Genomic DNA, 22,520 nt, shown 5'->3' with positions numbered 1-22,520 from the left:
ATATTTATCGTAATACGCACAAAATTTTAATGTGTGTGTGTGTGTGGATTTGATTGATTCTTTAATTCTAGGTTGATTTTTCGAATGGTTGTATAGTTTCTCTTTGGTTAACTTGCTCTTCTATTAATTTTAAAGCGATTCCCTCAGTTAGCACTCAACTCTTTGTATCAAATGATACCCATGCGACTTTCAATCAGTGCTGTAAAATGCATGAAAATGCACTGTGTACCAGAACGTTACCTCATCGAGTTTATTTACCAGTAAAGAGATAAATAATTGAAAGGATCATGTGATATAAAAAAATGTTTTGCTAATGGATTTTACTGGTTAGATTTATTTATGTCTTAGTTCCTAAACTTATCAATTAATTCGTGTTTACCTGTTCGAGATAAAATTTGTGGTGCATCCTGCTCATTATGTACAATTTTGAACACACAAAATCCGAATTTTTGCGTTATCTCAGCTAATTTAGTTATTTAGTTAGATATTATTATTATTTGAGTTTATTTTCTTTTTGTATTACTGTGCTCTATTTTATCTAGTATCTTGTTTTAGTACACAACTAGACCAGTTACCTGTAAAGGATTTCCACTTATGGTATTTTCCAAAAAAAAAAAAAATAATTTATTTCGATTATTTTTGCAATTTTAAACTGTTATCACAAGTTTCACGGTCAAATGGTACTTTCACACAAAATCCGTCCAAACGCATATTCCAGATAAAGTTTTAAGTCGAGTAGGCCTAAATGCCGATTGTTGATTTGTTAAATTTCGTTTATCACCCGTCGTGAGAGAAAATATACTTCACCAGCACGATGTTTGCTTCCTAGATATACAATTTTTTTGTTACTCGAATAGAAGATCCCAAATCAGACTCATTAATTCTTGGTTTTTAACGTTTGCTTTCTTACTGGTAAACCATTGATTCTACGTAGTTATCCTAAGTCAGTGCACGAACAAGTTCTAGGAACAACTGCACTTTTCCACAATCATGCTCGGTATGGTGCTGTAGATTACGCGATAGCTCAGGTCAAAGTACAGCAGCTTGATCGGGCTCATCTTCTTCGGGGAGCAGCACGGTATTGCCGAAGTGCTCAGTTGCATCACGTGAGTATGTTCGTACTTGGGCAGGAAGCTCAGCATACACTCGCCAGCACAGTAGGATGCTTCGTAGCGCTTCGGGGCTATGATCCAATCCCAGCCAAACTTCTCAAAGTCGACTGTCAGCGGATACCGACAGCAGCGAGTTTCGTTATCGTTGGCGTCACAGTCCAGTGAGAGATTGCGTTTGATTCGTTTTTTGGGGGCGTCGCGGAATTCAATTTCAATGTACGGAGTCTGTGGAGTAGTAATTACGTTTTAGTTAGTTAATAGAGTGCCTCTTTAATAGGTGATATAAATTAATGCCGATGGGAGGTTGTGTGTTTGCGATGCCGTGGTGTTGCTGAATGAAAATCTGAAAGTAAATATTTCAAAATGTTCAATTAAAATTCAAAACAAGTGCACTTTTTTTCTCGAATACTCACCTTGTTACCACAGTATTTATTTTGCATTATTTATTTTGCATTATTTATTTTGCATTACCACAGAATTTATTTTGCATTATTATTTGCACTTGGAAGGATATGGTTTTATTTCACTGCAGACAAACTATATACAGAAAAGTAATGAAGTGGAATGTCACAATCATAAATGATCATATCTAGAATCATAAGTAAGGAATAGTGAAAGCGCTTAGGTCAAGTTTTGCGTTTGATGTATATTGCAAAGTGAATATATTTGTATAATCATCAATGTTTTGTTTTCTTGGTTTCCCTTCATTATACTTGAATAGTGTATAATAGTTTTTTTTTCTAATGGCGCTCCAACTACCATGCATTCTGTTTGTTGGTTTTAGTCCCCGGGAAAATCTAACTTTGTACAAATCAAATGTAGTCGCATGCGATTTATTTTTTTCTGAATGCTGGGCTCATTGATTATACCGGAGTTTTTTTTTGTTATTTTGTTGCTATTGTGGATTGGTGAAATTCAAAACTTTCAAACTACCAATGTCCTGGACAAATGTACTTGTTATTATGTCAATACAATTTAACGAAGCAACATGTAACGCACTACTTTGATTAACTTATGTTTACCTGTTGGTTTTTTGTTCTTTGAAGAATGATCATTGAACAGGAAATAATTTCAAAATGTCACTTCGATATGAATACAAAAACAAACATTTTACTGTTTATTTCATGTTCAAGATTTGCCGTTTTGGGACAGGATCTACAACAATGTCTAAGCGGGAATTGCCAATATTAAAGAAGTAGAGCGAAACAAATGCTTACGTGGTTCTTTTGTTTTCGATAAATATGTTTATTGTTTTCAATATTTTGCATCGAGTTCGGGTCGTTTGGTCGAAAAGTTTCTCTTTCTATATTCAAGCTTAATGGTAGATGAGTTCAAGTTCGTCAAACATGCCTTGTCATTCCGGTTAGCATAAGAATAATGTTATTTGATTTGTTCGAGGGTTGCATTTTTTTGTGATTGCACAGCGTTTTGATAAAAACTAACGTATGAAATGGTTGTATCTTTTCATTAGAATTAGAATTGCATGCATTCTCTGCAGTCATTCGCTATAAATTATATAATTGAGCATCGTGTCATAACATGGAGAAGAACTTTGTTATATTTGTTTAAATACGTGAGCTAAGTTTTGGCCCTTAGTGTTTGTTTGATGTGTATCACATAAGTGAATTTTGAGTAGTTTAATAATAATCAACAGATTGTAAATATGAAGAAGCATAGTTTCATAGTATTATATGTCATCTTAGAGGGAAATGCTTATATTAGATGGATTTAAACATCAAAATAGATGAAAAGAAAAGTAATAAGGAAACAGTTTTCGAGATCTAAGGGCATGACGGTTCCGTCTAGTTTTTTTTAACAACGAAAATTTATACTCGGGCCCAACTGGCGTTGCTTTCCGCACTGTTGTAAATGAATTAAAGTAGAAGAAGGAGAAGAAGAAGGACAAAAATTACGACAGTATCTACAACGTCACTATTGTGAATATATGTAATCATAAGTTTTTTTTGTTTTTCATCTAAGCCAAAGTACGGCTCGCAAATCGAGGCTTATGCAAAAACTTTTGGCATGTTACGAAATTAATAATCGGCACTATGGCTAGACGTTTGTTTACAATGTCTTTTCTTTTGTTGCAAACAGCTACCCATTAGTTTACAATTAGTTTTTGCTATGTTGTGTCTCATAATATGATTACAATGTTTCGTTCAACTATATGCATCAAAAACTGCTGAAATTTTCTACAGACAAACAAAAAATCTTACATTCAAAGTATTCAAACTTGATACATTTGTCAATTGTTTTATGAATTACTTTCTACACTAAGTTTTGTTCATAAGAGTTGGGTTTACTTGATACTTCACTTTATCTTTTGTATAAATTCATAATTGTGTTTTATTTGTTTTGCGGATTCCGTTTTCAGACACAACACTTTTCTTTTATCAACAGGTTCCTCGATAGATCCGTTATTAAATTTACAACGCTTCACAATCAGTCAGTTTTCACTTCTGGTTTATCTACTATTCTATTTTATATCCCTTCGAGTGATAGATAGTTACCCCTAAACTGTGTTGATAAAAAATAAACCAGATGTTTTACTCATCTATAGTTTACTCATCTATAGTTCTATTGGCATTGCAACGAACTTCACTGTTTGACAGTGTCTAATTCCACAGTAGTCGTTCTGAACAATTAATTAGATATTAGAAGATTTTTTTTCCTAATTATTTTCTGCATTGAACGCAGTTCGAAAAAATGTGTTTTTGATTCCAACATGAATTAGTAAAGATTCACAGCACTGAAAAATATTTGTTAAAAGGTTGTGTTTGTGTGTGTATATTTTTATGTACATGCTGGGTAAGTCAACAATGTTCACTCGTTTTGTTTTGTATTAGAAATAGTATAAATGGAGACCATTCTTTTCTGGAAATATGGTATACAAACATCTATTAGAATAAATGGAGGGAAATGAACAATGTACTTGATATTTTTTGTCTTTTCGAAAAATAATTCACTACGTCTCGAATGTGTAAGAGCTATTCTATATACACATAAAGAGTGTCGAAAAAATAAAAGGATATAAAATTTACCGAACTGTAAAAAGTATACTTCTCATAGTAGTTTTTTTCTCATCTGAACACCGATCATGATTAAGCATCATTATCATTCATAAGGATAGATATTAGAAAAAATGCTTTCTTCAATTCTTGTGTCGCGTCACTTCTTAAAAGTATCGGATTACAAACTACGGTTAGGTTGTTGTAAAGCAACATCACAAACTTGGAATGAATACTCCCTGCGTGGTGTTTGCTATACACCGCTGAGAGCTATGGTGGATGAGAAGGAAACTGGGAAATTCGCTACTACGTGATTTCCCCAAATCGATCTACAGAAATGTCGTATAATTATGATGCGAATTTTGCATTATCTAACGAAGGTCGAAGGACTAGTGCACCTTCCACCCAAAAGTTTGGTCTGTTTATCATACTCTGCCAGAGAGAAAGTTCCTTGCCGGTGGAATCCATCCAGTCCACTGTTTTGCCACCATGTTTGCCTGTTTGAGATGACGAATTCAGCTTTTCAGGTATTCCGTAACGGAGGAAAACAGACACAAAAACTCACCTGTTCCAAGCGAAAACCTAACTCCCCCGAGAAATTCATTACTCGCTAGTCTATCGTGATCCCAAATCGTTAGTTCCAGTGCTCGCTCCGACAGCTCCGCCAAAGACACATCCTCGTAGATGAATGTGTAGTTCCATACGGGTGAATTCGATCGTTTTATCACTGGAGTCTTTTGTTTCGAGCTACGATTCTTGTCAGGAAGAAGATAGCTGAACAAACTCCTATTAGTGTCTGACCTTGATTGAATTCGAAGAACAACTATACTAACCTTTTACAAAATGCATCACAGGTTCCATTAGCCTTAACCGGCTGAAGATTCTTCGCTTCCTTCACCAGTACATGTAATGATCCCTTACTATGTCCGGACGAATTCGACGAAGTCGAAGTTATCGATTTAGTACTAAACTTACGCAGATTGAGGGTTCCACCACCGCTACCACTACTACTGCCGTTGTGTTGATGATGTTGGGGTGTTCCGCTTTCCGAATCCGGTGGAATGTATTTTAACCCGACAATGAGATCACCTTTGTACGCGGACAGATCTTCGAAGGGTTCACTCTATAAACAAAAAACAAAAAACAAAATGGATTATAATAAAATAAAATTCAACACCATTTGAGCTAAAGCTTACCCTTTCTTGTAGCTGATAACTTTGGGGTGCCGGATTTTCATAAACTTTGTCCTGCAAACCCATCATGACTTCGCCGAGGAAATCGTTCCGACCAAACATATCGGAGTGCCATACCGTGATCCAGAGAGTCCTGGTCTGCAATCCATTAAGTGACATATGAAACCGCAGTATCTCATCGAAAACAGGATTCAAAGTATGTTTTTTTACTTTAGTTTTACGCTTGCCACCTTTTGATTTGTCCGGTAGAAGGTAAACCTGAAAGAAAGGAAGCATGTTTTCGTTTGCACCGCATAGTTTCAGGCAACCGTTTCCTACCTTCACATACGGATCACTACGATTTCTCTTGGTATCAACAGCCGCCAGGTCTTTGCATTGTTTGACGTGTATCTCCAGGGCTCCCTGCTTGTAATTGTACTGCATACCGAATTCGATTGTACCACGAACCGTAACAGTACCGTACCGTCCCTCGCCTGCACCGGAGTAAACAGAAGCCATCGAGTCTGAGCGTAGTCCAAGCGAACTAAGCGACGCTCGATTCTGATGCATTGCCACTAGCCGATCGATGTCTTCGTCCGACTGCGATGGCCAGTGTTCCGACGTGGCCGATCCGACTGGACTAGTTGCAATGCTACGCGGAGCTCCGGCCGGAGTTCCTGTTGTTGCTGCCGTTGTATTGGACAGTTCCTGGTTACTGCCGCCGGCCGTTCCATTACGGTTTCCTGATGTTCCAAAAAGTGGTGAACCGCTAGGCTCCGTCACACTTCCTTCCTCTGTAAAAAAAGAACGGACAGGAGTAGAAGTTAGTAATTTGTAAATGTTTTTTTGATTACATTCTATAATGCTTGTGCGTCGTGATTTGAGTTATTTCTGATCATGCATTCATTCTGAAGGTTTGTAAAGGTCCGTGTATGTCATATGACTGCAATGTCAAATACGAATCATCGAATTGATTGTAGTAAAAAAAAAGTTTCTCAGAAAACAGTTCTTTCAATTTCTAACATGATTGTTGACCATTGTTGACCACTCTGTCACTATCATTCACAAGAAATGATAAAACCTAGAGAAAAAGAAATGTTTTTGCATATCCAAACTTTGGGCAGTCGGCTGCCGAGAACTTATGTTATTTTCGAATGTTAATTCGAGTGTTATCAGAAAGTTCAATCGATTCCGGGTGGTCGATAATTTTTACTTCATCAACATCAATTGTTCAAGAATTATGAAACAAATTTATTTGTTACACTGGATGAATTTTCTATTTTTTCACTCAACTGCAGCTAGGACAAGAGCGTTAGCTTTTTTTTATCGTTGGCGATTTATTTTTCAGTATTAAAGGCAGAACATTGTATTCAACAGCAAATCTCTTAATATTATAAATTATTAATAATATCTGTAATTTTTTCGTTTAAAAATATTGAGAAATAAGCCGGTGAAATAGCATTTTTGAGGACAATTTTTAGAAATCATGATTTGCACTGTCCACTGTATCTAAGCGCAGAGCCAACAAATCAAAGCAGCATAGTTATAGTAGATATTTTTCTAGACCCCAACGTTTTCGTTTGATAGTTTTTAATTTTTGGTTGGTTGTTTAAATTCACATATATGTTATTTTTACGAAAAAATCAACCATTTTGTAGTTTTGGAACTTTCCAACAAAAAACAAAAGGGGAAATGTTGGAGTCTTGTATTTTATTTGCAGAAAGTGTGAGGAAAATTAAAAAAAAATAGTAGTTTTCGAATGACGATGGACACGGGCTTTCAAAACCTGCTCCCGAGTAAAACGCATTGTCTGTATTTTGTTTCCTTAAATTTATTATTCTGGAGAGCGCGTAGGATCTAACACTTTCGAAGAATCATATTTTTTGTTTGTATTATAATAAAATATTTCAGGAATGTTTTGTCAAGTTTTGTGTGTTTTTCCGATAGGCTTGAAAATTTCAAAGAATATTTTTGAAATGTTTTACTATAAGAGAATACAAAGAAAGAAATGATTTTTCAAAAGTGTTAGGTCCTACCAACCCCTTAAAGTGAACGTGTCGGATGCAAGCACTATTGACACCAGTCAAAGTTTTTATAAACTAGATTTGATTTTTTTCAATAATTGAAAAAGAAGTTTCAATTTTCAGTCTCAATCGAGAACATTAGCAATGGACAATTATCGACTCGCACGAAGCGGTAGTTGCTATAAGATTAAGCACCCGCAATTCGCGTTAAATCGGACATGGGCTTGCAATGCCGTTCGGCGGTCAATGTTTGAATACTTTCAATCTTTCAAATGTATTGAATATCATCACGGCTTATTTTAAGCGAAATGATCAAAATATCCTGTTGCAGTTAGCCGGATCAAAAACACGAACGCAAACGCACTTCGGATGCGTGTTTGATCATACTGATGCAGAATCTAGTTGACTTGTGGTATCGAAGGGTAAATACTGATGTAACCAGGATCCAATATTACATACCTGATAACCTGCACTGAAGCCTGCACGAGTGATTCAAAGGGACGAAAGGCTCAAAGGGTTGGAAAGGGCACGACGTACTTTCCGTGGACTGTCGGGAAATAGTAAAAACTATCACCAGCGAATATAAGTGTACATTACCTTACCACACCCCCAAATTGGTGTATCTGTGGTTATAGGGCTATTGTACCAATAGTCATCTCACTAGTAGAGTCACCATGTTATTTTACCAATTACTCGATTTTCAATCAACGAATTGTGATAAAATCGAATACATTATCTATACTAATTTCATCTTACTCTCAAAGTGAATCAATCGAACAGAGGCAGCAGATCTCACTCTAACTAATGGTTTTCGTGTATGGGATGACTAATGGAGCTGAGATGAATGGGAGTACCGTTACCCTACATCATCAACGCGTGAAATATTTCACAGATTGAAGAGCGTGTCTGTTCATTGTGTAAAATCAATTTTTGGTGATACTACAAGCTTTTAGATCGAAGATGGTGTCGAAAGATGTCAAATTTCTAAAAAAATATTTTGATTGGCAGGCAATATGCAACTGTAGTCGAGTAAGCCAAAGCTTCATCATTACCAGAACAGTAAACAAGGAAATATACTGTGAAGAATGCATAAAGAAGCGATTGTTACCATTCCTACGCAGCTATGACACTCCCTCACTATTCTCGACTGATTTGGCATCTTGTCACTACACCAAAGATGTTTTGGAAAGGTATAAAGCGAATGGGATCCATGTTGTACCGAAAAAGGCGAATCCATCTACTGTCCACAATTGTGACCTATCGAGCAGCATTGGGTTCTCGTGAAGAGAATACTCTCTCAATATGAACAACAAGCTCCAAATATAGAAAAATTCCAAAAATCTTGGAAAAAAGCAGCTATATCGGTTACAGCGAAGTTTGCACATGGCTGGAGTAATCTCAAAAGTACGTATTTTCTCCATGCAGCCTAGTTAAATAAGTCTAGTTAGGTTTAACATGACTAATAATGCACAATTAAATGAATGAAAAATGCTTCTTTCTGTGATATAACAGCAAATTTGTTTCATTCCAATTTTAATCTGTTCAGATTTTGTCGGGAACAAGAATTAGTCCGTAACCCTACGGCATCCTACTCGCAAGATATCAGTCCACACATCGCATCACCTGTCTAATAGGCAATACTCATATTCCTGGCGAGCAGATTTATGTCTTACGCAAGCTTGAAACCAACCGACAGTCCATTCGAACATAGTTTCATTTCGTGTGTGCTCATTGAGTTATCCTGAAATTTGACATCCTACTGTATTCGTTCTTCATTTTTGTGTGAAACTTTATAGTCCGGTTTAGCCCCGCTGTTCCTATGGAATATTGAATTTTGGGTTGATCACTTCATCGCGACTTTGTACAAAAACTAATGCATATTTTTCCAAGTTAAAAGTTGGGATTTGTAGCTGAGGGTTGCAACTACACAAGAGTATAGATAATTTTACTAATAAGCTAGTTGTAATGGGTGCTTTTTTTCTAATTTCCAAAAAGTGTCCGATTTTGCCCCAGGCTCCCCTAAGCAAACTTTGCGTGAGAAAGATTCAAAGAACAGTTATAATAACAGCTTCATGTCAAGTACTGCATTTATGAACTACAACTTTTTTTATCTTTAGATGATGACATAATCATTCCTAACGTTTAGAATGAAGTTCTTCCCATCGCATCGAGCGCTGAATTTTTAACAACATCTTTTTGGCCTTCGGCACAGGATAAAAGCTGCTTTAGGCAAACACCCACTCATACGGTCATTTATTTTTGTCCGTATCCTTCTGTCGCTTGTAACGAAAAGAGAAAGACGTTCTGCTCACCTGGATAGACTCTTTAATCTAGACCCCACCCGCTGTTGGAAAAGTGATCCACCAACCAAGCCAGGTAGTGTCCTTCTCCGAACTGGTTTCACAGATGAAACCAGCAGAAGGTCATGCTTTTACAAAAGTGTAGCAAATTGTTGTACATCGTAAACGTTGTTATCATGTATAAAGTGTAATAGTGCAGTGAATTTATGTCTCGCAGTGGTATTAAGAAAAACGTTTACACCATGCGTACGGGTGCCTCGATTATCAAGAAAGCAGCATTGATTCTTTTCAGGCCACCATGCAAAGCAGCCAGAAATATTTCACTCAAACCTATTTCGATCTCTCCCAGAATCGCCCGATCCTCGCAAAATGCTGTAATTTGCTTCCTCTTAGCTATGGTGGTAAATTTTTTTCTCAAACTCGCATCACCACAACTAATATCGTCCAGCTCCAGACACTCGAGAAATTTATCTGACTTGGATTTGACACTCTCGTTCCAATTCCAAAATTTGTTTTTGTTCAGCTTTTTTATCGTACTTTTCTGTGAAGGTGTCAGTTCATCATACGCTACCGTCGTTGTCCCATCAAGGCCGTCAGCTGTACTGTTTCCGTTTCTGGCTATCAGCAGTTGCCTTTTGTATCCTTCGAATGCCGCATCGATATCATCCTCGTCCGTACCTGAGGAAGAGCAGGTTTTTCTTACGTAATCAAAGCATTTCGTCCCACACGGCGACGACGACGACGATGACGACTGGCAGCAAAAGACAGCCCGGAAAACCTTCCGCACCCTTTTCCAGCTTCTCATCGGAGCTCGTAGGAAGCGGTTTCGCTTGTTGCTTCTGCCATTGCCAGCATGTTTATGAATTATGGTCTCTGTGCTTTGGAGTTCACTCATCTTCGTTTCAACTTTCGTCTCTTTCTTTTTGGCGACATGATACTTTAGTAGGGAACGGTTGCTTTTATGATAATGCTGCACGGCACTAATAGTAACCATTTGTTGCTCACTCAGATGATGATTACTGGATCGCTGCTGCCGTACCTTATGAACAACAGCGGGTGAGGAAGGAAAGGGGGATTTGGATTTGGGTAAATTTTCATTACTGTTACTGAAGTTTGTATATCGATTTTCATGAACCACTTTTTTAGTCCGTTTGCTTTTCGTAGCACTAATGCTTTTCTTAAACTTTCCGAAATTCATCTATTCTCGATGGTCTATTGGAGCAGGGATTGGTCAACTATAGATGAAAACTTTCACTTCATTTTTCTTTATTGTCAAGACAGATTCTTCATGCATCATCACCACCGAATGGTTCCGCACTATATTTTCAAATGAATTTGTGAAAGCACTACAGCGCACTGGATATAACGATGTTTTGTTTTGTTCATTGCAATCCGCATGTTGGTTTACTTCTTTCGATTCACATGTTCACTGGCTGTTATCTACTTGGTAAGCTAAACCGAATAGCCGCCGAACAGGTACATAAAATATGTCTCGTTTTTATGCTCAAAGACTAACTTCCCAGTAAACGTTCTCCGGGTAAATCACGGCCCGAACTGATCGAATCTTCTCTTGTATGGCAACATTTAAGGTTCCAAAAGGTCCAGCAACGTCTAACGTCACCGCGGTCAGAAGTCAACTGACGGTTTAATTGAATCAATTGTGAATATTCGCCAAATGGTTGTTAACCGATGATGCCAACATCACAGAAGCTTGGCGGGTGTGATGCAAACATCCGAGCGAAGTTGACCAATGTAGCGAAGTGTTTCTAAATATTGCTGTGTATTTTTATCGTTTCAATGATCCGTCGTTCACTGTAATTGGTTTCCAATTTGAATGGCATTCTTTTGGGTTTTCAAATTAAACACAAATCGAATCTCTAAATTCAGACATATGATTTGCAACTGAGTATAATTTTATAACATTATTTTAAAAAAGATTTTTTTGTTTTATTAAAATCAAACTACAATTCAAAACTATAGCTGATTCTAGTAAATCGTAGCTCAAGAAAAAAATTCGTTCGATCGGTAAGTAAAATTTACTTTCACTATTTACCAAGCGAAAAAAAAACAATTTCCCACGTAGACCCCGTCTCGTTCGCAATATTGTCGAAGGTAAAGTTTTCCACAATCCATTGGCGGGTAACCGACCAGTCGCGATATTCTCGCACAAGTTCAATAGCAGAAAGCGTCTAGCTTGAGAAGCACGTACGTGTACTGATCGTAGGAAGAGCACCAGTGATGATATGTCGGGTGGTAACCTAGGTGATGGTGACCAGTCGAAGCACTGTTTGTTATTCTTAGTCCAACGGTCACTCGTCCCTATTGACAATATGTATTATCCATCCACTGGTCAATCGTTCTGTCGGTCGGTTGGTTGGACACAAATCAAATTGACTCTGGAGGTCAATTGAATCTAATTGCGGGTGCTGTGATGACTACCCATCGCGTCTGAGTACGCAACATTATAATGTGCTTCGAGTGAGGAATTTCGGTATGTTTCTGCGGGCACTTGGAGGTGAAGGACTGCTGCTGCGAGTCTTCTACGAATGCCACATTTACCGCGATGGGCGGCTGTATTGCCACTAATGAGGTCACAGAAAAGAGAGGTGTTTCTAGCAGCAAAATACGAATTTGTCAGAAGGCAGTAATGTAGCTATTTTCCATAGTGAATGTGAAGAATATTGATTGACTTGATTTCGTTTCTACGAAGTTTTACTTATATTCTACTTCACGCGTATTCCGCAAAGATCAAACACTTTTTAAATTCATAATAGCTTAGTCGTGTGCACTCCGTACTAACTACTAAATGACTATCATCTATTGAAGACCAAAAAGTCGTTTCTGTTGAACCGTGAGATGGTATCAGTAGTTAGAAGTAAACTGGTAGTGTAAACGTAAACGTAAAACAAATTAAAATAATATTGGCTTCCGAAATCGTTTACTTTACAATACTATCTCCATTACGGCTTACGATTCTAAGTTTTGTTCGTGACAAAATCTGAACACCTCTAAATATTCATATCTCTGCAAAGACTTCATCAAGGCGTGAAATATTTCGCAGACTGATGAACGTATGTCAGTTCTTTCATTCAATTTTTGGTGATAAGCTTTTAAATTTAAAATCGAAGATTGCGTCAAAGGAAAAGCAAGTCGAAAAGCAAAAAAGTGTGTGCGGTCACAATGAAAATCTGAATCCGTCTGTAAGAAAACTTGCAAAAAAGTCCCCTAGGAAAACTTGCTGCATCCCTGCAGCTTTCCGGAATGTCTTTTTATACTGTCATGTAACGGAACGGCCTAGAAGAGCATTTCAAGGCGAAGAAAAAGGCCGTTTTCGAAAAAAATTTTTTGTAGGCAATATGCAGCTGTGGTCGAGCGTACCAAGTCTTCATCATTACCGGAACGGCAAACAAGTAAACATACTGTGAAGAATGCATAAATAAGCGATTGTTACCATTCCTACGCAGCTATGACGCTATCTCATTATTCTGGCCTCTTGTGACTGATTTGGCATCTTGTCACTACGCCAAAGATGTTCTGGAATGGTATAAAGCGAATGGGATCCATGTTGTACCGAAAGAGACGAATCCACCTTACTGCCCAGGGTTGCAACCTATCGAGCGGTATTGGGTTCTCGTAAAAAGAGAACTCTCTCAGTATAAACAACAAAATGCAACTATAAAAAATTTTCGACAATCATTGGCAAAAGTTAAATGACTGGAGTGAACTCAAAAGTTCGTAGTTTCTTCGTGCAAGCCTATTTCACTGTAATTAGTTTTAAGATGACTAATAATGCACATTTAAATGAATAACAAATGCATCTTAGATTGAACTAACAGCAAATTTGTTGTATACCATATTTAATCTGTCCAGATTTTGTCGCGAACAAACCCTCATAAGTTTAAATATACACTGGGTCTTTTTTTATGCCGGGGATACGTACCGCGTAACTTCGGAAATCCGTGTAAAAAAACGAAAAATCAAAGAATTTATTTTTCTATGTCAATTGTCTTAGAAATGCATTTAACGCCCAGATTTGGTGTACCCTATAGAAAAATTTTTTTGAAATAAATAAAAAATTTGTCAGAGAGAGTTGACTTAAAAATTTTTTTTCGGGAGAACATGTGGCTCATCGTTCCATACATTTCTAAGATAAAACAATAAAACCGGATAACTTTGGAAATTCGCGTAAAAAAACCGCGTAACTTGGGAAATCGGCGTAAAAAAAATCGCGTAGCTTCGGAAATCCACGCAAAAAAAAACGCGTAACTTTGGAATACACAGATTTCCGAAGTTACGCGTTTTTTACAACATTAGCGCATTTTTTACAACAAAGCCGCGTAAAAAATCGCCTAAAGAACACCTCAGTGTAATCCATTAAAAAAACTACTCATTTCGATTATGCTCTCAAATTGCTTTAATGCAACGCCAGTCGCCTATTGTTTTTGTTTAGAGCGTCAGTAGCTATTTGCAAAATAATCTTACATTTAACACTGTCTTCTATGCGAGACCTGTATCCCATCCAATTAGCTATGTGATAATTGAAAACAGAGCTGCTAGAATTGATCGTTTATTGATTTGTGTGTCTGAGTGTAGTTGTGAGATGATGCGAACCGGTGTTAGCATAAGTAATCATCTCAGAAAAAGTGCAATTGTTGATTTGGCGAGTCCAAAAAAAAAACCATTTAAGCAGACAGTTGAATTTGATAACTTAACCGAGAAAGCTTCTTTGAAAATTATTTTCGTGAAACGAGGGCTTAATCAGCAGACAACCATCAATCAACAAAAAATTGACGAAAAGTAGAACCCATGGCAGATATCGGATTGCTAAGCCATCAGGCTCCATAACATACAAATACAAAAAAAAGTTATTTTGCATCAGACATGCATAATGCCGAGATATGTCATTATGTGAGTTCGTTAATGCAGTTATCATATGAACTTTTTCAAGATTGGAGACTACAACTAACGCTCGCTTTAATAATTCAATTTCTATTCATACAACTCCTCAAAGAACACAATTTGACATTAAAGCAAGCTTGTTTGGTGAACATTCTGATAACCCAAGTTTCAGTTCGTGTTTTAGTATCATAATTGCCGCACGCAGCAACATTTTGCATAATGTGTCAGCATATCTCTGCGATTAACGTGCTCACAGGCGTATCATTACAACGTAGTCCCGTGGTTGCACCTGGTTTGAACATAAACCACCCTTAGCTCGACAAGCACGTGCAGCAGTAGGCGGTGTTTTGGGTGATGATAAATAAAAGCAAACCCAGCAGCAGAGCCATTTGCGGTTACTATTGAACGCAGCTTTTGAAAATGTTTACACACAATCTTAAACAGGTTTTCTGGTAATGGGTTCTATATGTGTTTGTTTCATTTACGAAAAATAAACCAGCGCAATGTTGTTAAAACATTTTCTGTCGGGTTTACATTGCGGAGGGTTGAGTATGTTGTTGCAGAATGAAATTAAGCAACCGGGTAATAATGCCACAATTTATTCTAAATGTAAAATTACCAGTATTTAAATTGGCTGAAGCCTCTGTGATCCCAGCAAAACAGCGATAAAGCCGCACGTTCTATAGTAAGTTGAAATGTGACTCATGCCTTCCATTAATGCGCTACGGGATCCGCAAGTCAGTATTATTCTACGCTCCATAGTTCATCATCGCCAGACAAAGACGTCGGTTACTGTGGCTATTGAAATCAAATAAATGAGCTATATTCACGCTTTTCTGCTGCTTTTCACTCTGCCTTCTACGTTTGATGGGAGACGCTTTGAAATAAAAAAAAAACACCGTGTTTTAATCCGCGAGTTTTGGCCCCACTTGGGCAGGGGCATTCACGACGCCGAGTCAGTGTGGTTTCATAATCACTCAAGCTTTGTATGGCGAAGTGAACCTCGTAGTACACGTCATAGAAACTAGCGTTGGAACTGTTTTTCAACCAGCTTTGCAAGTGTGCGCTTCATGTTATACTCGTGTCCAACACTGGAATGTACAACCAGCCTGCCAGATTTGGGCTGCTACTTACGCCAATTGCGTTTGTACGATATAAAGTAGAATCGATCAGACGGCTCGGGTAGAAATTATTTTTAGTTTCCGGCCGACAAAAAGAACCCCGAGAATGTAAGAAACCTAGCAACGGGATTCGCGTTTATTGATTACAGTAGAGCTCGTTTTTCATGAATTTAAATGCTAGTTTGTTGGCTAAGGCAATTTCCGAAAATATCTCAATTTCGCGCATTGCTGTAGCATGTTGAAGAGAATGTTGAAAAATGTGCCACGCGCTTTGTTTGCTGTTCCTATCTTTAATGGAAGCCATAGTCGGTCAGTGATGCTTAGTTTTTTTTTGTCTTGTCTACAATTAAGATTTGACAGAAAAAAAAATCGTTAACCTTCAACCAAACGATATTTGTTTGGTAAATATCAAAGCAAGGTTTTGGCAGTGTTTGTTGTGCAAATTTTTAAAGCACTCTTAGCCAGACCAGACCAAATAAGAATTTTAAATTTTCGGAATGAGTGGCAAATTCTTAAAGATATTTTTTATGAGAAATCTTTTATATCGCAAATGGATATCGGATTTTTTTAACATATTGTTAAGTTTAAACAAACAGTTTTGAATAATTTGAATACCATCGCTCATGGTCAAGACAACAAAAACAAAGAAATATAGAATGTAATTAGCCACAAAAGCACTAGAATTGAAATTTTCGTAATATTTCTAAAAATGATACATACAGTTTTGTCCTCAGCACAAAAAAGAAGCAGTTATATCGCCACCGAAAATATAAAAAAAGTTAAGAAAAACCTGTATTCATCCACCTGGTGGAGTGATGATGGTTTTCCCGTATAATTTATAATTTCATATTTTTTCATCGTCGCTATAACTGAGGTTTTCGATTTTTAACAAAACGTTGGTAAATAGTAAACGACTGGACAATGCGTAATACAGACCCCAAAGTAATTCTTAGCCTCTTGTCCAGTAACCCCTATCCCTACTTCCCCGCGGTGTCAGTTGGGGTACGAGTAACCATAGAAAAGATCGGTAAACCAACTCCGGTGGGACCTTGGTCGAATGCTGACAAGGAAAAAGGCCCTCCGGCGAAACAGGAGATTGGTGTAGGGCTAACAATTTTTCCCTGTTTTGCATCGTCGATCTAAATGACGGTTTACAAATATTAACATACTTCATCTTGTAACTCCAGAATCGGAAATCAGATCCTTAGAAAATTCAATAGCAACCTATGGGACCATCGAACGTAACTTTGAAAAAATCGATTCAGCCACCTCTGAGAAAAATGCGTGACATTATTTAACACAGAGAGATTGCTCAACTGAACTGAGTCGAATGGTATATGACTGGTAGTCACTGAGTTCAAGCTTGAGATTTTACACTAATGGCATAAAAAGTCTCCAAGGAAAATCCTAAATCTTTTACTGGGTCTATACTGCAACGCAAACACCATTACCTAACCTTCCCTTCATTTAATACGTCCATCAATTAGGAAAAATTCTCGTTAAATTGACCGATGCTATCTTAGATCTTTTTGCGCACAAACATTTTATTACTTCGCGAACTTCTTAGTTTACGGGAGCAACGATTATCGTGAACATGTTTTGCTACGCGCACAGACATGCAAATGTCTACTGAATCATGAATCATAACATCTGAAATTGCTGCACGAGTAACGAACGGCTCTTGCTTTTCGAATAAGCATCGTATATGCGTAATGCTATGAGAGATTTTAATTTCTATTTAAAAGAATTCTAGACGAATAAATCATCCTATTGGTTGTCAAGATCAGCAAAAAGACTTCAACATAAATAAAGGACTAAAATCAAAGTTGTGTCGATCATGTTCAGCTAAAATGTACGTCTTGATATTTTGTCTTCCGTCCAATATGTGACTGTAACAAGTGCCAAGTACCATAACCGTAATTAATGTTTTGTTGCCCAGCTAAAAAAATATTTCAAACAGAGATATCGTAGATGGTTTCAAACAAAAAATTGCGAATGCTGTGAATTCTAAGACTCAAGCGCTTATACAGGATTTTTTTTATCACCCACTAATGTTAGTATGAAACCCACATGTCGTTCACATAAATGATACTAAGTAAAATGTTGTGTTAATAACAGTGGGGAAAACCTGTTTAAATCCAAATTTAGAGTTTTTTACCACTATTTCCGATACTTCCGGAACCGGGAACTGGGAACCGGTATAGACGAAGTTTGTTCGTTTAGTAAGTAACTAATATAGCCTACAACTTGGAACAGTTTTGAACCAAATCTAAAAGAATTTTACTCTTTTTGCCTTTCTCATATAAAAAGGTTATGCAATCACTGTGAAAACAGACTTTTGAACCGAGGCCCGGAGGGCCAAGTGTCATATACCATTCGACTCAGTTCGTCGAGTACGCAAAATGTCTGTATGTGTATGTGCGTATGTGTGCATGTAACGTTTTTTTTTTGCACTAACTTTTCTCGGAGATGATTGAACCGATTTTCTCAAACTTAGATTCAAATGAAAGGTCTTGTAGTCCCATACAAAATTCCTGAATATTATTTAAATCCGACTTCCGGTTCCGGAGTTACGGGGTTAAATGTGCAAAAAATGAAAATATGTGTTCTAACTTTTCTCGTTGATGGTGCGACCGATTTTCACAAATTTAGGTCCTGTGGTCCTATTCGTAATTCCTGAATTTCATCCGGATCCGACTTCCGGATCCGGAAATATAGAGTAAAGTGTGTTAAAAATTTTATACCATCACTGAAAAGGGAGATAAACCGTAAAAAGTTTTTTAAATCGACCTCAAATCTTCTCCGATAGTTTTTATCAGCAGACGGTCAAACAAACCGATTTCGGTTATTGTTTTAAGAATCGAAGAAAATTATTTTGAAAAATACCACAGTGTTATATATGATAGTATATTATTTTTTGGTTTATATGAGAAAGGCATCATTACACCACTAGGTGGATTAAAACAGGTTTTTGCTGTAAATGATGGTGTGAAATTTTAAACACACTTTACCCTATAACTTCGAAACCATAAGTCGGATCCGGATGGAATTCAATAGCAACTATGGGACTATAAGCCCTTTCATTTAAGCCTAAGTTTTAGAGAATCGGTCAAACCATCTCAAAGAAAAATGAGAAATCACAGATACATACATACATACATACATACACAAAGACATTTATAAGCTCGATGAACTGTGTCGAATGGTATAGGGCACATGGACCTCCGGGCTAATTTTTACTAGTTGACTTTTCAAGTGATTGCATAACCTTTCTACATGAGAAAGGCCAAAAGTGATTAAAATGAAAGTAAGATGCAAGAAAAGTTACATTTGATTTGATAATGAGTAAAGTGTAAAAAATACTGCGGTTCAATGAATATCTCCAATAGTAACTAGAAAACAAAGACTCAGCGACCGACACAAGCGCTGAAATTAAAAATTAACAATGCCAATAGAAACATGTTCCATGAAACTGTAATAAAAATTTAGCTTGTTGAATATTATACATATAAGTAGCAAGAGCGCAGGATTGTCTCGCTCGTCTGGTGATTTCTGCGAACACAAACAAGCGCCCAACCGCAGTTTCTGCTGGATGCTCGAGACAAACAAAATCCTGCGCTCTTATTATTTCTATCAATCCAATTCTTGCTAAATAGTGTTCAATTGAGTTTAATGGAAATAGTGCATGAAAGTAAATCAACCAGCTGGATATAAAACAGTCTTGTAGTCAATATTTGGAGAGATAGTTTTATATGCTGAATCGTAAATTCATTCACATATCATACAGATCAGCAGCGTGGAAGGTACTAACTTACCCATCCCTCTATATCCGATACTGCTCTAAAAACTTATGGTTCTATTTAGGCGAAAATTGAATTGTGTGAAGTTGAACCCAAATCAAACCATAAAAAGATCGATTGTTTGTTCTTCGCTGAAACCCACTAAAAATTGAATGCAATTGACTGCATTTCGAACCGATTGCAGGTCGGGTTTGACTGGAGACACTTGAAATAGACCATAAGTTGTTATGTGGTTTCAAGCTAATCGTAATATGCCTCGAATTGGTTCACGATTCGATTTTATTTGATGCGTTAGGGTTGAATTTCAGCTTGATACATTTGTTTGGAAGTGGTTAATTTCGTTCGAAAAGGTAGCTCATATGGATCGGAAATTAGACAAAATCATATCATCTCTAGTTTCATTCTCTACCACAGTCATAGATCCCAAATCATCAAAAAATTGCAAATCTCGTAGTTTATATGCGTGATAAATGTAATTCATTTCATAAATGCAGATTCGTGATTTCCGTAGGTTCGACAAAATGTAAAAATTCAAATTTGATTCAAAATGCGTTCATATACGAAACCGAAAGTATCACCCAAAACTACAAAATATAATCAGTAACTTGAACCTCTTTGCTGCCTTTAAATGAGCTTAAGTATGTCGAAATCATTTAACTTTCTTCGGGAAAATTGTGCAAATAGAAAAGAGAGCGGTTTGCCGGTCGTTTGCGTCCCTTATTCAGTTATATCTCCGGAACCGCAAGTATCTGCCATGATCTGTTTACACTCGATTCGTGGACACATTATAGCACATTATCCTAAAACGAGTCAAAGATTGCCGAAAACTGTTGAGCCATTCATGAGAAAATTGTGCGGATTGTGTTTTGGCGATTACGTTACTTATCCTTTTGATATCTTCCAAACGAGGTGGTCGAAATCGGCCTCAAAACTAAATCAGATCGAATTGTATAAAATGTCCTTGTGATCACATAGTAATTACGGTCTGCAAGAAAGACATTCATCTATTCGATTACATACACTAACATTTCATATCGTATCGCATTGCACCGGCAGCCAAAAATGTTTTAAATCGACCAACGATGCTAACGACTACTAAATGATGTGCCTTTCATCTGGCTACAAGAACGATGATGTCACCTCAATTTGACTAATTTATACATCAGAAAAAGCAGATTGACGACGCTGTATCGAATATTTCTCATACATCTTGCGTGTGTATAGGCGAGATGAGAAGCGGACAATGTCAGAACTGGCTCATTAAAGTCAATTGAGCGCAACAAATTCTCATTTCTACCACGGTTTGCGGATTTTTTTTGAAGAAAGAGGAAAGAAGCGGTAAGTGAATTATTCGGCACAGATTTTTCGTTATTGACTGGAAGGTTTTAATTGCACAACGGAATATTGATGTAAAAAAAGAACGTTGAAGAAGTATCGTATTGATGGTCTAAATGAAAAATGGCTCGATTTTTTGGCGCGGTCAATACACACGCTTGTTTAAAAAATTGCTTAAAAAATTCACCAGCGTCTGTTTTAAACCTGATGAAGATAGGAACAGACATAAGCTCCTGGTATAATCAAAATTGTTTATTTGCCTAAATGTCACGTGACCTACAAAGATGCATTTGTCATCAACGCATAGTTTAGACTTTGCCAATAAAACCCAGAAATTGTCTGTCTAGTGGAAACAAGAAAAAAAAACAAAGAAATACTTTTCAAGTATTTCCCAGCAGTAAAAAACCAACTTGTACCCTACTTTTCACAGTCCTCACGCGCAAATGACTCTAAAAGCGTTCTGCTCTGAAATTCATCAATCTCTTCGTACCGTGAAGTTTTCTCTTGAGCTCGCTCTCACTGGCCTCATGATACCTCCGGTTTGCCCCTCCTCCATCGACGCTCATTAACAAAATTTTACTTCACAGAAACTATTTGAAAACTGTTCCACATTTTTACCACTTTCCTTAATTAATCTCCCCTCTTACAAATAGCCGACGGACCGACGGCCGCGAATGTATACAAACGCCAGACTCGCGTGTCTTATGCAGCTGACGGTTGGCTTGGTATGTTCGATATCTTCCAGTGCGTTCACCATTCATTTGCACCCCAAGCCCCGAGTCACGTGTTGATTACATTTGTACATTTCGTTTCCATCATTGTTATTGTTATTGCTGTTGGCCAGCTGACGTGACAATCGTTTTTACGAAACGCCGAGTAAACTTTTCCAACCTCTCTTCCGAATATCTTTTCCTTTCCATAGCTGGCATAAAATTTCACTGGTGTTAGCTGAGCCAGCCTTTCCCAGCCGGGTAGCCGCAATTTTACGAACCAATTGAAATCTGATAACCCTTCGAAAGTTGGTTCAATTGATTCAATTAAAAACTTTTTGGTTGTATCTTTTCACTGTGGAAATATAGTTTTCGTATCTTTTTCACCCAATGCTTCCGGCGTTTATGCCGTAAAATTAGATTAGGACACAGTGTGTGTTGATCTTTCTAATTTTTGATTGTATGAATTTGGTGCACGCGGGTTTTTTTTCCTCCGGGTGGGCCTACTCTAATTTTCACTTGTTCCATTATGTTATCAAGTTTAGGAATGTTTTACCTAGCCATTGAATTGATAATTTTGTTTAATATATTGTATTTTAAAATGTTGTGCGCCAAGTAGTTAATCTTACTTTCCGTATCCGATATTAAAAATATTGTTTTATATTTTTGCCTTTCTCATATTAAAAGGCTATGCAATAGGGTTATATGGAAGAAAGATGAAAAGGTTCATTTTCTTGTTCCACAAAATTTTTCGTGCGACTTTCGAATCCCATAAGAACTATGGTAAATTTTAGCTCGATCGGTAAAACTATATTTTCGCGCCCGAGGTTCAAAGTTTATATGGGATTTGTATGGGGAAACTGACATTTCACAAAGAAATACATCTGGAGATCACAGCGCATGTGTTATTGTAGGAAATTTATTTAGGAGGTAAACTTTCGAAGACCGCAAAAAATCTGACATTTGAAGAAAAAGTTATTAAAGGAAAACCGATACAAAGTCCATAATTCAATGTACAGGTTGCGCCAAGGAACCT

General features: G+C 37.2%; 2 protein-coding genes across 7 annotated transcripts in view; both read right to left on the bottom strand.

Moving 5' to 3' along the window:
- Positions 1-318: 318 nt before the first annotated feature.
- On the bottom strand, positions 319-1,358 carry LOC131430706 (growth/differentiation factor 8-like; the record flags this gene model as incomplete). Its single annotated transcript, XM_058596270.1, has 1 exon — positions 319-1,358. A coding segment is annotated over one exon (396 nt), but the record flags the coding sequence as incomplete, so codon positions are not given.
- Positions 1,359-1,738: 380 nt separating this feature from the next.
- The window catches only part of LOC131429346 (uncharacterized), a 57,336-nt gene continuing 36,554 nt past the window's right edge, over positions 1,739-22,520 (bottom strand). For all 6 annotated transcript variants that reach the window (XM_058593421.1, XM_058593433.1, XM_058593428.1 and 3 more), the window contains 5 exons: positions 5,635-6,089; positions 5,320-5,574; positions 4,957-5,246; positions 4,689-4,897; positions 1,739-4,620 (listed from right to left, as the gene is read on the bottom strand). In XM_058593421.1, the coding sequence (XP_058449404.1) occupies positions 4,472-4,620; positions 4,689-4,897; positions 4,957-5,246; positions 5,320-5,574; positions 5,635-6,089 (1,358 nt within the window). In that variant the 3' untranslated portion in view covers positions 1,739-4,471. The remainder of the gene's footprint in view (positions 4,621-4,688; positions 4,898-4,956; positions 5,247-5,319; positions 5,575-5,634; positions 6,090-22,520) is intronic.

This window comes from Malaya genurostris, chromosome 1 (assembly GCF_030247185.1).
Source record: "Malaya genurostris strain Urasoe2022 chromosome 1, Malgen_1.1, whole genome shotgun sequence".
NCBI classification, from domain to species: Eukaryota; Metazoa; Arthropoda; class Insecta; order Diptera; family Culicidae; genus Malaya; species Malaya genurostris.
This window is presented reverse-complemented; position numbering and strand designations above follow the sequence as displayed.